The following is a 14,699-nucleotide window of genomic DNA, read 5'->3' on the forward strand; positions in this document are numbered from 1 at the left end:
TTTGGTGTGTAAAATGTTAGGCAAAGATGCCTCTCAGGTTTCTAAATACATCATGTATTTTAACCCAATGTCCAAAACCAAAATGTCAGTCACGTTTCACATCTTTTTGTCTGTCAGTAGTTAGTGCAACCACTGTGTATGTTCAGTTCATTTGAACATCTCCTGTGAACAAAAACAGCCAGTTTACAGGACACCATCTAATTCATGTTTTTATTGTGTAGTCGACACAAGTATGAATACATTGTTTATTTTCCAGTTGCAGAGAACTGGCATGAAGTAGACACAACTGTGTGGAATGTGTTGTAAAAATAAAACAAAAATAGTCTATGGCTTACTGAGCATGACACTGAATCTATTTACAAAATCAAATCAATGTAATGACAGTTTGAAAATTGGAGCAAAAAGCTTTTTATCTTTTATAAATATAAAAAGGGGAAAGGAAGGAAGGCCACTATGGGCCGATAGGGGGGATAAAGTCTCTTTCACCGAGACAGCTTAACACTCAACAGAGTTATACAAATCCCATTTTCTGTTATGGCACCAGTTTCAAAGCATGCCTTGGACTTGCTGGTTTCCATCATGGATGCTTTACCTCAAGCAGGTTTAACAGAGCTAGTAGGCACTGAAAAAAAGAACTAAACAAATAAAAAGACTAAAGATTAGAGATAAATCTTGACTGTCACATGAGGTATTGTGGATCAAAGCATTTCTGTACATTGTCTCGTATTTCCGTGTTTTTTGGAATAGTATGGAGAATCATATCACGTAATTACAAACAAAAACTGATCACATAATATCTACACAAAAACAACAAATGAAGATGTCAATAACACAATTTTCTATGAGAAAATTCAGACCTAGAATGGCAGTATATTGACATTGTATATGTATAAAAAACAACCAAAAATGTAGCAGCAAACAATAGGAAAAGCATCAAATTTAATCCATTACAATTTTTTTGTCTTTTTAAAATTTTTTTAAACACATAGCTGGGATTTATTTTCTATAGCAGCAGAATACAAGGAGTGTTTCTCTCCTACTCTCTATCCTTAATGTACAATAAGAAACCTAATTTATCGGGTCCCTACACAGTTTGACATAGTCAAAGAATTCAGTCCCTTTTCCAGAATTTGATTTGAAGAGAGCACTTCTACTTGTAGTAATGTATTCATATTCAAATATAAAGTATGTATCTACCTGCTCATGTCAACTTCCCCATCCTGTGTAGGAACCCCAACTTGAACTCTACAGCATTAAGACACATTGCTGTTGTTCCATCACCCTCTTTGCCACTTTTTATCATTTTTATGCCCCTATACTCTTGCCAGCTTTGCTCTCCACTTTTTTCAGGCAAGTTAGGCAAGAAATGCAGCCCACATCTTTTAGGTTTGTGCAAAATCACGTCAATAGTCTCAGCACTCCTCTTTTTCTTTAGCTTCATCCCCTTCCCAGAATCCATGAGCAGTATTAGAAGTGAGGTGGAACAAAGGAGGGGATGTCATACTGGTAATTTAAGAGTCAGACTGTTTTATAAATATTTCTGGAGGCAGAAATAATCTCACTGGTTGAGTTAAACATCAGTAGCTGGAGCCACAGGTACTTAAAAATATAAAATGGAAGCTAAACAATAAATAATACATTTTACGATATAAAGTATTATTTTAACAGTAAAAATAATACTTATTTTTACTTTTACTCCTGGACCTTTAGTTTTTGGCTCTGCATGTTCATGTTTAACTGAAACAATGATATTTCTTCAGACATGAAAGCAGCTCTGTCTGTATGAAACATCTGTTGAAATAAACTTAAATCTGAGACTTTACAGGCAGTAATAGTAACCCACTGGCCATATGAGACTCATTGCAGTGTCAAACAGCATTCAGTCATGTTTTTCAAAAGTATTTCTGCCATACGGCACAATTGTTTTGTCCCATTACAATAATCTGATCCAGGTGCAACTGTATGCATGTGCTGCTCTGACTCTCCATCACCAAACGACTCCTGCTCAAACCCCTGTTCTATGTTCATGTTGTCTTATAAACGTAATCACTGTGATTTTCTTTAGATGAGCCAGCAGTGCTGACCAAAAGTGCTTTTTTTTCTTTTTTTTTAGAAAAAGTTGGAATGGTATAACTAAACCAAGAAAGAAAACAGATTGTGGATTGCTCTGCTTACATCTACTTCGATTTGATCTTATCAAATTACAGCAAGCTGAAATGAGTAGAGCAAATGTCATCAGCATATGAGCATTTGTCCAAACCTTACCATCAGCAGTCCACAGCCAAGTCATAAAAACATCTCAGTCTACACTTGGTTTAACAAGAAGGAAAGAAAAAAAAAAAGCCTTAGAAGAGGTTTAAGACTAACTGAATAAAGACATCTAAAATGATATATAATAAAGTGACTAAACTTAAGCAAGCAGGGATATGTGAATGTCTGCACTGCAACAAAACAAACATGGGAGCTTGGACAGCACAGGAGGTCTAAAACAAAAAGAACAAAATGAAGTAAAACCAAAACAGCCTCTTCTCTTTAATAAATGGCAGAGTCCAGGTATAGGACCTGAAGACAGACTATGACCTGCTGTACGTTATGCTTTGGGATCTTTTAGTAGGCAAGTTGAATCTGCAGTAATTGTAAAATTTCTAGTTTAATATTTGTGGGAATTAGAAAAATATCTACTTCAGTTCCAGGCCACACAGCTCATCAACATTCAGTGTCTTTTCTCTCCGGTGCATTTCTCTAGTATTCATTTCCCACGACGGGAGGGGATGCTGTCAGGAAATGTGACTTGGGGTTTGTTGACCAGGGCAGGGGGTGTTCTGTCGTGGCTTGGCATTCGTAGCAGACAGCATGCATGTGAGTGACATGTCGGACGTCCCAGCAGCCCACCATGAAGCAGAGGGAGGAGGAGGGGAGGCTGAGTTCAGATGAGGCACTCCCCCAACCCATCCGTCACCACGTCCTGTCCACAAAACTCCCTCAATAACCAGGTCATCAAGAGATGTGGCTGTCATTTCAGATGTTGATGTCTCTGACATCTGTTGGGGTGCATGACAGGTCTACATCTTCATCCACACGTTTGGTTTCTGTTGTGCTGCAGAGCTGCTGAGCCTGCCGCAGGCTAGACTCCAGCAGAGACTCTATCTGCTCCTGACAGGAGCGCAGGCAGTCCTGCAAGCACAGAATCAACACTGAGTCAGAACTATCACCCTGCTAACATCACAAACAAATGCTGGTTTGTTACACATTCTAATATGGCTTTAAGTGTTTTCATACCGGGTCACTACGTATGACCTGTGACAGGAAGTTGGTGAGGTTCTGGGAGGACAAGGAGGCATCTTGGCTCTTCAGGTAGAGACCTTGAACAGCTGCGACCACGCTGCCCGCCGCCACCATGGATGGAGGACTGGCAATGAAGTTAACATCTGTGGAAACACCACGAGAACGTGTCAGGACAAGGAATAACTACAGCACAGTGTGCAATGATTACAAAACACCAGCTCTGCTTTCAGAACAAAACAAAAACATTTACTCTCATGCAAGTTCTTGATCTTTGTTTGTTCTTGTAACAGACACTTAAATACAACTGACTACCAGACCAGACAGAATCACTGCCTATATCTTTTTTCGCAGAAAAAAACGGCAGATACAAATCTGCTGCTCTGAACCTTCAACATTTATTAACTAATAATGAGAACATGGCAGCCATGATTAGAATAACAAAACAAGAAACTGGGTCAAAGAGGGCAAAAAGCAATAATTCTAAACTGGGGTTAGGGCTTCTTATCTAGAGAAAAGCCTGAAACGTTAGTCAATGCTGTTGGAAAACATGGTGACTTTCAGTAAGTTGTAATAGGCTCTATAGAATAAACTAAATATAGAGAAACTGGAGGTATAAAACATACAGGTCTTGGCAGCAACATACGTTCAGGGCATAACAAGAAAATATGTAGGATTTTGAAATCAATGTATCAGTGTATACTGCATATGTGTACAGTTCCATGTCTCACCCGTAGCACAGAGGGCCACAAAGGTCTGGGCGTGTTTCCTGAGGATCTGCTTGGTGGATGGGTGGATCTTCAGCTTGGACAGGAAGTGCTCAATGAAGTCGTGTGACGTGACTGAAGCCAGATCCCACTTCAGCTTGTTGAGAACCAACAGCTCCATTTGCTGTGGATGGACCAGACCAGAGGCATTCACTCAAAATGACCCACTTACTTCTAGAGAAAAACACACTCCTCCTGACATCTGCTGTGACATTTAGCTGCTGCAGTACTTTGTGATTTATCGGTTCTTGTATTTCAGACAATTCCAGCATTGTGTTTAATGCTGTATTTTGTAGACACAATTTGGTATGCAGTTCTTTCCTTTTCCCAGCAGAAGTCAGAATACTAGACTGCAATATTGTCAAGATTTCACCCATCCAAAAATAGACTTTATTCCTGCTTTAGCAGGGTATCCTGGGTACATAGTTAAAACATCTACCTCCTAAGTCTATTGTGTTGCTTACTTAACTATAGAAATATTATGTATACATGGTGCTATAAATGCTGTGCAATGTGCATTTCATGTATAAATAAACAGGATCAGTTAATCTGCCTTTGACTATATTGTGATAAACTACTCCAAACATCACCTGTCTCCATTCAGATGGAGTCACAGCAGTGGCAACAGCTGCACATAAATGTCGCAGCAAGCATAACAGATAACGAAAGCTAATTGTGCTCCAGTTGTCGCCACCAATAATCTGCACCTCTGTCATATGGCCACTAGATGTCGCTGTGAATCTTGAGCGTTCTTGTCACTGAGACCATTCATGAAATCAGAGAGGCCTTCCAGTCACCATGGGAAAGTTACAAGCAGCCATTCAGACAATGCTGCACCAAAACTACATCTCTATTGTATCTACACTAAACAGCTCATCTATGTCATTTCTGTACAATCAAAACCTCCAGACCATGGTGACAAACCAAATCAACTGCAAACACTGGTTTTTATTCTGGTAATGTGGCCTCCAGTGCATGCTGCTCATGTACTGTATGTGTTATGCAACATCTATGTCTGCAGAACTCAATTACCAGCAGTTCTCCCGGCTGGACTGAGTTGTCCGTGTAGATACAGAGTTTCTCCGCTGTTAAGGGAACAGTCTCTTTCATCTTGGATGCTAGAAACATGCATGTCGCTCCCAGCAGCTGTAGTCGTGTTTTCTTGGTGGCCTCCACTGATAGAAATCTGTCCAAATAGTTCATAGCCAGCGGAAAAACCTCCTCCTCACATTTCTGTTCCTCGCAGACCTGGGAGGTGAGAAAAGCACTTTCAGGTTGCTGAAAAGAATTCCCCCTTTCATATGCATTGTTAAGTCTTTACCCCCACTGGTCCTCTGTCTTACTCTGTGCACAGCTGTTTGCATTCAATAGCTGCTCTGGTCACAATCATCAGAAACGAAATTAACAGAAACTAAACATTTTGTGCATTTAATATTTTTCAATTTTGAGTTTAAATATCCTGCGTTGGCACAGCAGTTAATGCAAATTCAATTTCACATGCAGAAAAAAAAACTAAAGTCAAAATATGATACATTTATTAGAGTAAGACTTGCAGTAATGAAAAGAGGAATTAGTTTGCAGTCAGTTCTGACTGAGACACAAAGGTGGCGTCGATGCAAGTTTCACTCTAATTTCAACTTCGTCATCTTTTCAAAAAATATTTATAAATATTTAAAAAATATCAGGATGTGTACAATTAGCATGTAAATGATCCTTATCGAATGCCTAATCGGACAACGGTAAAATATGTCGAAGGGGACTTGATATAGATTAAAGAAATAATAATTTCTCAGACTGGGCTTTTTCACGTGCTACAGGAGACACTTCCCCCGGCTCTATGCTGCACAATTTCAGAAATTAATTAAAAATAAAAAACTACAAAGAACTAATTCCAAAACGCCCTGTAAATGTTAAATAACATCTAATCTATCAAATCCGACTATTAAAAATGATTTAGTCCTTTTGCATTTTTTAAAAGATGTCCTTTTTTCTTAGCGACCTTCACAAATAGCAGCGACTCTTGTGAAACAAAACCAAATTTACCAGTTCATAGCAGTCGAGTAAGCTGAAGCAGTCAGTATGTTACCATCTTATGATATAGATGCAATTCTGGCTGATCTGATCGAGTTACTGTCATTGTTGCTGATGTTATAGATTTTTAATGATATTAAAATCCTTCTCTTATACGACAACAAAGATGGCGCGTAATAGCCTACTGGCACGGGCCAGACTGCATACGTGTACATTGCTGTTATTTTGGAATATTTTCCAAATGCAATTATATTTCCTAACCTTATAAAAAATCTACGTTGAGAAACAAATACTAAGGGTATTCGTGGTAGAAACTGAGTACAGTCTGTAGCCGATATCTCTCCTTATAGCCGAAGGACCACCCAGCACTTCTGTGGACATGTACTTTTCAGAGCGTTTATGTAACATGCACACCGAAATAACATGCTCAAAATGCTTGCATTAGGCTAAGACTAATTTGACAGGTTTTATGATATAACCTACAGATCACCTAGAGACAATCTACCAACAAGTTAGCAGCTAAAAGAAAGTTGAAGTGCCGAAAGTTGAAGTGCGGTAAAACCAACCTCTAACATCCATGTGGCAACTATCTTCCTCATTTTCGGTACAATTTCTTTCTGAACACACTTGAAGTAGTTTGGTGACGGTAAGTAGTTTTCCTCTGCCTTCAGCATGGTGTGAAGAACTCGGTCGTTGAGCAGGTTGACGTCCTGGTAGGCTCTCCTGATGGAGTCCACCTCGCAGCACAGCAACTGGTCCTCCATAGTAGGTTACTTCAGCTAATAATAATAATAATTAGAATGATAAAAATATCACAGCCGAAGTAATGTTAGTATGGCCGGGTTCAAATGTCGCTGCGCTAGAGAAGGCAGAGATACAGCAGGCAGAAGGCTGCCGTCGGCTGCTTTTAAATCACTTTCTCCTTGCTGGGCTTCTGCTGCCGCGTGCTGCTGCTTCTCCGGTGTGCGCGAGCCCTCTGAAGAACAGAGCGCTTCCCCCTGCCAGACAAAAACCCCTGCCTCGCGCTCACAGCACGCTCACGCACACGCCGCACACAAATACAAAGTTTACCGGCGAGCGCGTGCTGATGAGGGGGAGGATGGGCCGCGCGCGCGGTGACGTCAGCTGTTGTTAAGTGGGGGGGGGATCAAAGGGACAAGTAGTCTGCTCGGGAGCGCGCGAGACATGCACACGCACACATACACACACACACACACACACATACATACGCATACATATAGATATATATAGATATTTATATATCTATATATATGTGAGGTAGGAGGTCCGAGGCTGAGTCCGAGGGACTTCTGTTGTCCTGTGTCCCGGTGAGTGGAGCTGACCGGGTCAGGCTGGCAGCTCAGAGTCGGAAGGGGGCGATAACGGCTTTTACAGCCCCATCCTTCTTCTCCTGCTATTCCACAAGAGTGAATGAAAGTAGCAACAGCTCTCTCGCTGAACAGGAGGCGAGCACATGGGGCAGCAGTGTAGTCTGCCTGTTGTAATAAGCATAGTCAGCGTCTTAAAAGGTAGTCTACCCGTACAATCTTTAAGATACAATACACTATTAATTCAATTAGAGGTGGAAAATGCTTACTAACCTTCAGCTTTTGTTCACTGTAAGCTCCCTGTGTACAATGAATTTCATTGAACAACATAAACTTCACCATGTGGCACAATGAATCACTTCAGTGATTCTAGGTCTATCTCACCAATTAGACTATTAACATGACTTGAGAATATAAACCAACCAAAACAAATCTGCAGATTATTCTTTAGAACTCATTTGAACATCATTTAGGTTTGTTTTGATAAACTCTGATAAGGTCATATTGCTCAGAAAACAAAAGAAAAGCAGTTTGGAATAAAGTAATACAGTAGTGTCAGTGATAAAGTTTTAAGGCTTTAACTTACACCCATACAAGCGGGAGGAGACTGGAGTCGCACCAATGGGAGGAACTGCTGTTACTAGGCAGAGTCGACAGAACTTTTCATGTGGGGAAAAGTTCAGTGCACTGGAGAAGCTGATTATTGATTACCCTATCAAAGTCATTTGACATTTTATAGTCTTTCAACAAATCAATACTGGCATCTTTTTGTATTGACAGCATTGCTTTCTATGCACATCTATGTATCTATGCTGCTTCAGTAAGACTGCAGAGGGGACAAGTCAATGAATCCAGCCTAAATTCTGTCAAATCCAACTTGATCCAAAGTTTATCTATCACGCCCTGTCAGTATGTATTTGTTTACTCAAGTAAAAACAAGCTTTCAGTTTTAAGTTGTGCTAGTGTTAAGTTTTAATCTAGTTTCAATATGAATTGGGGCTTTTCACATTCCTGAAATTCCTCTTTGGTGGACTACCGTAATGAAATCAGAGGGTTACACACCTTTCACAGCAGAGCCTGTAGTCACATCAGAAAATATCATTGTGTTGTTGGTAAAAAATACAATTAGAGATGCCAAAATATGCATTTACCATAGATTTATTTACATATATCTCAGGACTGTTAACGTGCAGATTTACCCATGCATGTTCTGCTTATTTGTTTATAAAACCTCTTAACATTTGAGTTAAGTTTCATTTCATTGTTTTCCATGCACATATTTCACCTCACCAGCATGGGCCTATTTTGTTGCTAGATATCCTTTTACAGACACCACTTAGATATTTAATTTATAGCACATGCAAACATAGCAACTTAGGGAATTTTGTTCACTTTTTTATGTATTTCTAAGTTTTAAAATGACAGTGTATTGGGAAACAACATATAGGTCCCTCAAAAAGCAAACTCGAAGGAAACAGTTATTCTGATCTACTTTATTTCCCACTTTTGACATAACATGCCACTTTTCCCAGTGGCATGTTACATCCTCTCTGTCCTGCTACAGAGGCTTTCTGTACAAAACAAAGGGAGCTGGAGCATGTGACTTTTGTTGTGAGGCTCTTCTAGCAGCTTTATGGTAACAGGGAAAGGAAATGTTTAAAGGGACAGGGGAAAGCTGAAGTGAAACCAGCAGGGCACTGACTGGTTCAGACTACTGATCACACCATGGTGGAGCCCATGTCTGTAAAATAAATGATATGTCAAGGCCGTCTGTTTTTGCTATGATTTTCTTTCACTTGTATTGGCATGTGATGTTTTCTCCGTGTGTGTCCTGTTTGCCCTAGTTTTTATTACCTCTTAGAAACAATAAAACAGTTTGCTTTGATGAAACATTGACAAATATTTTTTAAGAATCTTGATAAGAGTGATAAATATCAGTATTTTAGCAAGAAATGCTTGATATGAGGTTGTACTAACTGATATTTAGGAGGTGATGTTGACAATGTGTCACCACCTTAACTTACCATTGGTAACATGTAAGCATTTGCTAATTGTAATTAAGTTATCCTGATGGGAAAGCCATTGTGCTTTGTCACAAACCAATGTACTGGACAAACTAAAAATGCTAATTTTTATGTTATTTTCTCACTTTGCAGGAATTTAAGTTTCCTGCAGGGTGGCCATTCCATGAATGAAAATACATGGAAAATACGTGAAATACAACAAAATGCAAGTTTCACTTTGACTGTGCAGATGATGGCTTTCACACTTTTCACATTGTCCTCAGATATTCATAAGCACCATCAGTTGGCATTATCAGATTCATTCATTTTCTTAGTCTCAACTATTCATTCATTCCATTTCCCACTACTGCCTTTCATTCATTCAGTGGTTTGCCTAGTGTGTGTGTGCTCTTTCATCTCCCCCTTCTCAGACCCTCCCCCATACTATTTGTAACCTCCACTCCCACATTTTTCTTCATTTTGTGCATTTTCTACTCCATGCTCATGGAATATTTTTGTTATACTACATATAAACCTATTCTAACACATGTATTTATACTTACACCTGCAGTCCTCAACACAATGTTTACTAATTCACTTAAATGTAACAAAGCCATCAGGCTGTAGCATGCATGCCTGACATTCCTGCAAGGGTCTTTGACATGAGTATGTGTGTTTAAGTGCTATTTTTTCTCTTTTTTTTTTTGCTTAATTGTGATGCATATTTTTGTACCAGTGTGTGTACACAATGTTGACAACAGATACCTTTGCCACAAGAACACCTTTTTTACAATATTCCACGCAATTCTCCTTTCAACTAACTCAAAGCTTAAATAACTAAATGCATGTGTGTGTGAGAGAGTTTGCAGGGTTGTTGAAGTAGTGACATTTGTCTTTATACCTCATTTTGTGTCCAGCTTTGAAGTCCCTAGCCTCTTCATATTCTAAATATGACCTCCAACTGCACATACACACACATACACACACACAAAGCATATGTGTGAGGGTGTCCCTTCCTCCAGCCATCATCCAGAAAGGACAGCATGAAAGAGAGAGGGCAGAGAAAGAGGGGTTTTCCCTGTGAATGAAGCTCCTTTCTCAGCTGAGGGCAGGTCCACAATAACCCTGCAAAGATGGATAGGGAGATTGTCCTGTGAAGTGATCCACGAACACAGTTAGGCGGGGGTCAAACTGGGCAAATGTGTGTCTGTCCTGCACCACAACTGACCTAACAGCACCTCTGTTTTAGCTAACTGGGTGGGTGCTCGGGGGCCATGTAGGGCCAAGGGCAAGGATAAGAGGAAAACCCCCGACACAATTGGTCAGTGGGAGTTTGGGAAGGGGGGTAGGGTGGGCTGGAATGCTTGCGCCCCACATCACACCCACACCCACACACACACACACACACACACACACACACACTGACAACTATCTGTGAATGAGACATGTGCCAACTGCAGCTAATATTTGACTATACTAAACTCACAAGTTACAAACTAGCTGAATATGACCATGATTTAAAAATAGGTTTTCAATAGGATGTATGTGTGTGTGAAACACAAATATGAGATTTTTTGTTTCCACTGGGTTTCCTTTCATTATAATCACTTCACAGTATGCTCTCAAGCCTTATCTCTGTGTATTCCCTAAATGTTTTCAGATAGTGGAAATGTGTGCAAAAGATTAACGGTTATTGGTGTCTGATGCATCCATCTTTGATATGATGGGTTTACTTTGTAATCACAGAGAAAAAAACCTTTCTTCGGAAAACTGTAGCTCCCATCCACAGTACAGGTATGTGAGGTATTCTACAGAAGTGTTTATATTAGCAGAAATGTATAACTTTGATTTCAGTGCAAATAATATAAACTTTATTCATCACCAAGGGGAAATTCAGGTATAAATATAATAAAATAAATATACATGACTGTGGTATAGTTAGATATGGGACAATTTTCATGCATGTTCATCTGTAATGAACTTTCATGAAGGATGCACACTGGTTAGTGAGGGGCGATAAAATAAGTGAATTGGAAAACACCCATGCCAGACAGACAGTCTCACATTTACGCCTACAGTTGTGTCACCAGTTAGCCTAGCCCCACATACCTTTTCATCACAGCTATATACATGCCTGGTCTGTTGAGTTGGAGACTTTCTTAACCAAGGAAATCAGTGCTTTGTGTTAGACTCTGCCCATTTTATTTGCATATATTTGCATGGATTTTGCATCATTCCTTCCAAGCATGCAAAGTATTCATGTATTCCTGAAACCATTTGGTCAAATCTTCATACAATCACCTGGAGCACTTCATTTAAACAACATGGAAAACCCCAAACTCACCAGGATTGAACTTTCTAGTGCACATTTGAGTCCTGGTATCACTTTACTTCTTGGAAAATATGGTTAGAGGAAATAACAGTAACTGTTTTGTGTAGTTCTGAATGACATTAAATAAAGAGTAACACAACTTTGAAGGGACAGATGTTCATGTATAAGTGTACTGTTGAACAATCACTTTCCTCATATTGCAACAGCTCACCTGTTTGAATTGACTGTTTGCCTTATCAAGCAGTTGGCCCTAGGTCAGTTTGTTTGATGAGTAATGCTTCCGTTTTCCTCAAACTGTATCCAGATCTGGAGATTTGGAATTGATAATGATTCCCTATGGATATGGCCAGAGGCTGAATGTGTGCACTGTTGATATAACATATAGGCTGAAAAAAAAAAAAAATTTAGGTATGTGAGTTTTTCCTCTCCATTGTCGCCAAGTGCTTGCTCATAAGGGATTTGTTGGGTTTTTAGTTTTAGTTTTTGTAAAGTGCCTTGAGATGATTTGTATTGTGATTTGGAGCTATACAAATAAAATTGAATTGAATTGAGTAATTGCCACGGTTAAGAAGATTCACAGACAGAGGCTGCTGCTTCCTCTTCTTTCTCAGCTGTATATTGATACAGCCACTCACTGTAAATGTTTGTTGTAAAATCAAACAAAGGGGTGAATAAGACAGTGAGCAACTTCCAGGTGTTTTTCACAGGTAGCACTAAACCTGTTTGATACATTAAGACCTGAAAACAAACATGATATAAAACCCAACAACATCAGTTACACAGGATATTTAGTGTGAGAGTGTCCACCACTTACATTATTTTACAGCTTTAGCACAATGATGTCTCCTGCTTTAATTCATTAGATGACATGTACAGGACATTTTCTGCAGTAAAAATCTTTTATCATTTTAATTTTAACAGCAACAACACAAATCAGCCAAGTGATATTGTGGAAGTCTGCTTTGTGGGTGACAGTGTGAAATAACACGTCTACAGATACGATGAGACAGAACACAATGCAACACAATGTGATTTTCTTCCATGTTGACGTTCTCTCTGTTGGGCTTTGCTCAGCAAAATATTTTTACTTGGGGTTTAGTCTTCCTGATCATCCAATGTTTATTTTGACTGTCCTAGTTTTAAAGGATGAATTTATAAATAATTTATAAATAACTGATCAGTTTTTCATTGGTCTTTCTTGTACTAGGACCTGTAATCCACATGTGCACTGTGGGCATCTTGTTTTTGATTTTGGTTTTTCTTGTGGTTTCATGTAGTTTGCACAATGCATTTAGAGTAAACCTGAAAATCCAACAGTTTGCACATCTAGCCTGGTCATACAAATGAGAACCCTGTGGTAATAATAATTTCTCCATCTAGCTGTGCGTTTCTCAAATGTGTGTCTGTGTGGGCGAGTTTGCATGCATGCAGGCATGGCCTGTGTGTAGTTCCTATCTAATCCTTATAAATATTAATGGTGTGGGCCAGAAGCCAGGGAATGTGACCTTTTAACTAAACCTAAACCACAATGCAATGCAGTTCAAAATAAAAGGGTCCTATCTGGTCCCCAATCAACCAGCCTCAGTCAGTGTGTGCAGATGAAACAAAAAGCAGGGTTGTGGTACGAGGCTATGTATTGAAGCGGAATTAACAGGTTTACACCCAAATCACAAACCTGTGCGAATTCTACCTGGTGGCTACTATAATTACTTTTTAATTTCAATGTATCCTTAGAATATTAAAAATGCCAGTGTATTTGTTCATGCTCTCATGAATGACATATCACATTCTGATCTGATGCCCCTATCATCAGGACCATATCATACAAATCACTGTTGAACACTCTGGTTAAAGTTAGTTAGTTAAGTTTAGGGAAACATCAGGATGCTTCATTAAAAATGTATTTAAAGCTCAGAAAGTTAAATTACAGAAGACATGGATAAATCACCTGTTTGACTGAAAGACCACTCAATCAATCGTGTAAGGGCATGTCAGAAGATAAACGTTTTGTTTTCAGGTAAAAAATAATACAACACTCCTCCTCAACAGGGAGTCGACACTTTAGGAGTAACTCTGACCCTGGGTTCTTAGGTGGGCAACAATGGATACTGGCATGTCTGTGACATGATTTATACATACAGAATGGTCAGATCTGAATGTATGGGAATTGTTTTAACATCTGACTTCAGTTTGGGCCCCTCACATATTGGTAAAAATAAACATAGAGGAAAGCAACAACAATGATAGTTGTCAGTGGAGAGACCCATACATTGCACATTTACTGGACATTTATGGAGAAGCTTGTGATCAGGCCAAAAGGAACATATCAGAACCAAGCAGCTTTGGAGGAATGTGTGGCAGTTTATGACTTTGCCAGTGTTCAAAGTGGAGCTGGATACATGTCCCTTACAGACATGAATATGAAGCACCAATTCAGAGTTCTGAATTGAGCATTAAGCCTGTGATGTGCACAAAGCGACTGATGGGAGCACAAATCAGTGATCATTTACAACACTTCCTTGCCCCCTCCCACCACACACAGTTACTACTTATAATGCTAGTGTTTAGCTGTATTGCAGACCTCACCACATCACATGTAGCAAAAGAACAAATGTGGGAGTGTTTTGGTGAGATAGAAAGGTGCATTTGTTTTTTGTTTAAACATGGAGCAGTTTGGTGGGCTGGAATATTTTAGGACTTAGTGGAGGTGGAAGCAAAAGATATTTACTTGCTTCTAATTTGACAACATTCCCTTAAACATCCTTATTACCCCATATATCATACAATAAAAGGCTTTTTGGGTTAAGTGTGGCATGCAGATCGTGTAGGTGATAGTTAACATTCCTTTCCTAGCAGGAATGCACTGTATGTGGAAAGGTGAAATTGTGATGCCCTCCAATGTAGGGGTGGCATCTGCTTTTTCAAAGATCATCCATTCATTTTCTTCCACTTATCC

General features: G+C 39.4%; 1 protein-coding gene across 2 annotated transcripts; it reads right to left on the reverse strand.

Annotated features, from left to right (window-relative positions):
* Positions 1-205: 205 nt before the first annotated feature.
* Positions 206-7,907, reverse strand: ccnd1 (cyclin D1). 2 transcript variants are annotated; one of them, XM_026293713.1, is made up of 6 exons: positions 7,682-7,907; positions 6,647-7,576; positions 5,082-5,297; positions 4,014-4,173; positions 3,280-3,428; positions 3,019-3,174 (listed from the first exon to the last, which is right to left on the reverse strand). In XM_026293713.1, exons 2-6 carry the CDS (start codon positions 6,842-6,844, stop codon positions 3,019-3,021), a joined length of 879 nt encoding a protein of 292 aa, XP_026149498.1. In that variant the 5' UTR covers positions 6,845-7,576; positions 7,682-7,907. The 2 variants fall into 2 exon arrangements, with proteins under 2 accessions (XP_026149499.1, XP_026149498.1); XM_026293714.1 differs by lacking the exon at positions 7,682-7,907 and having other exon boundaries at positions 206-3,174; positions 6,647-6,844.
* Between the last annotated feature and the right edge of the window lie 6,792 nt (positions 7,908-14,699).

Source organism: Mastacembelus armatus, chromosome 3, assembly GCF_900324485.2.
Source record: "Mastacembelus armatus chromosome 3, fMasArm1.2, whole genome shotgun sequence".
Lineage (NCBI taxonomy): Eukaryota > Metazoa > Chordata > Actinopteri > Synbranchiformes > Mastacembelidae > Mastacembelus > Mastacembelus armatus.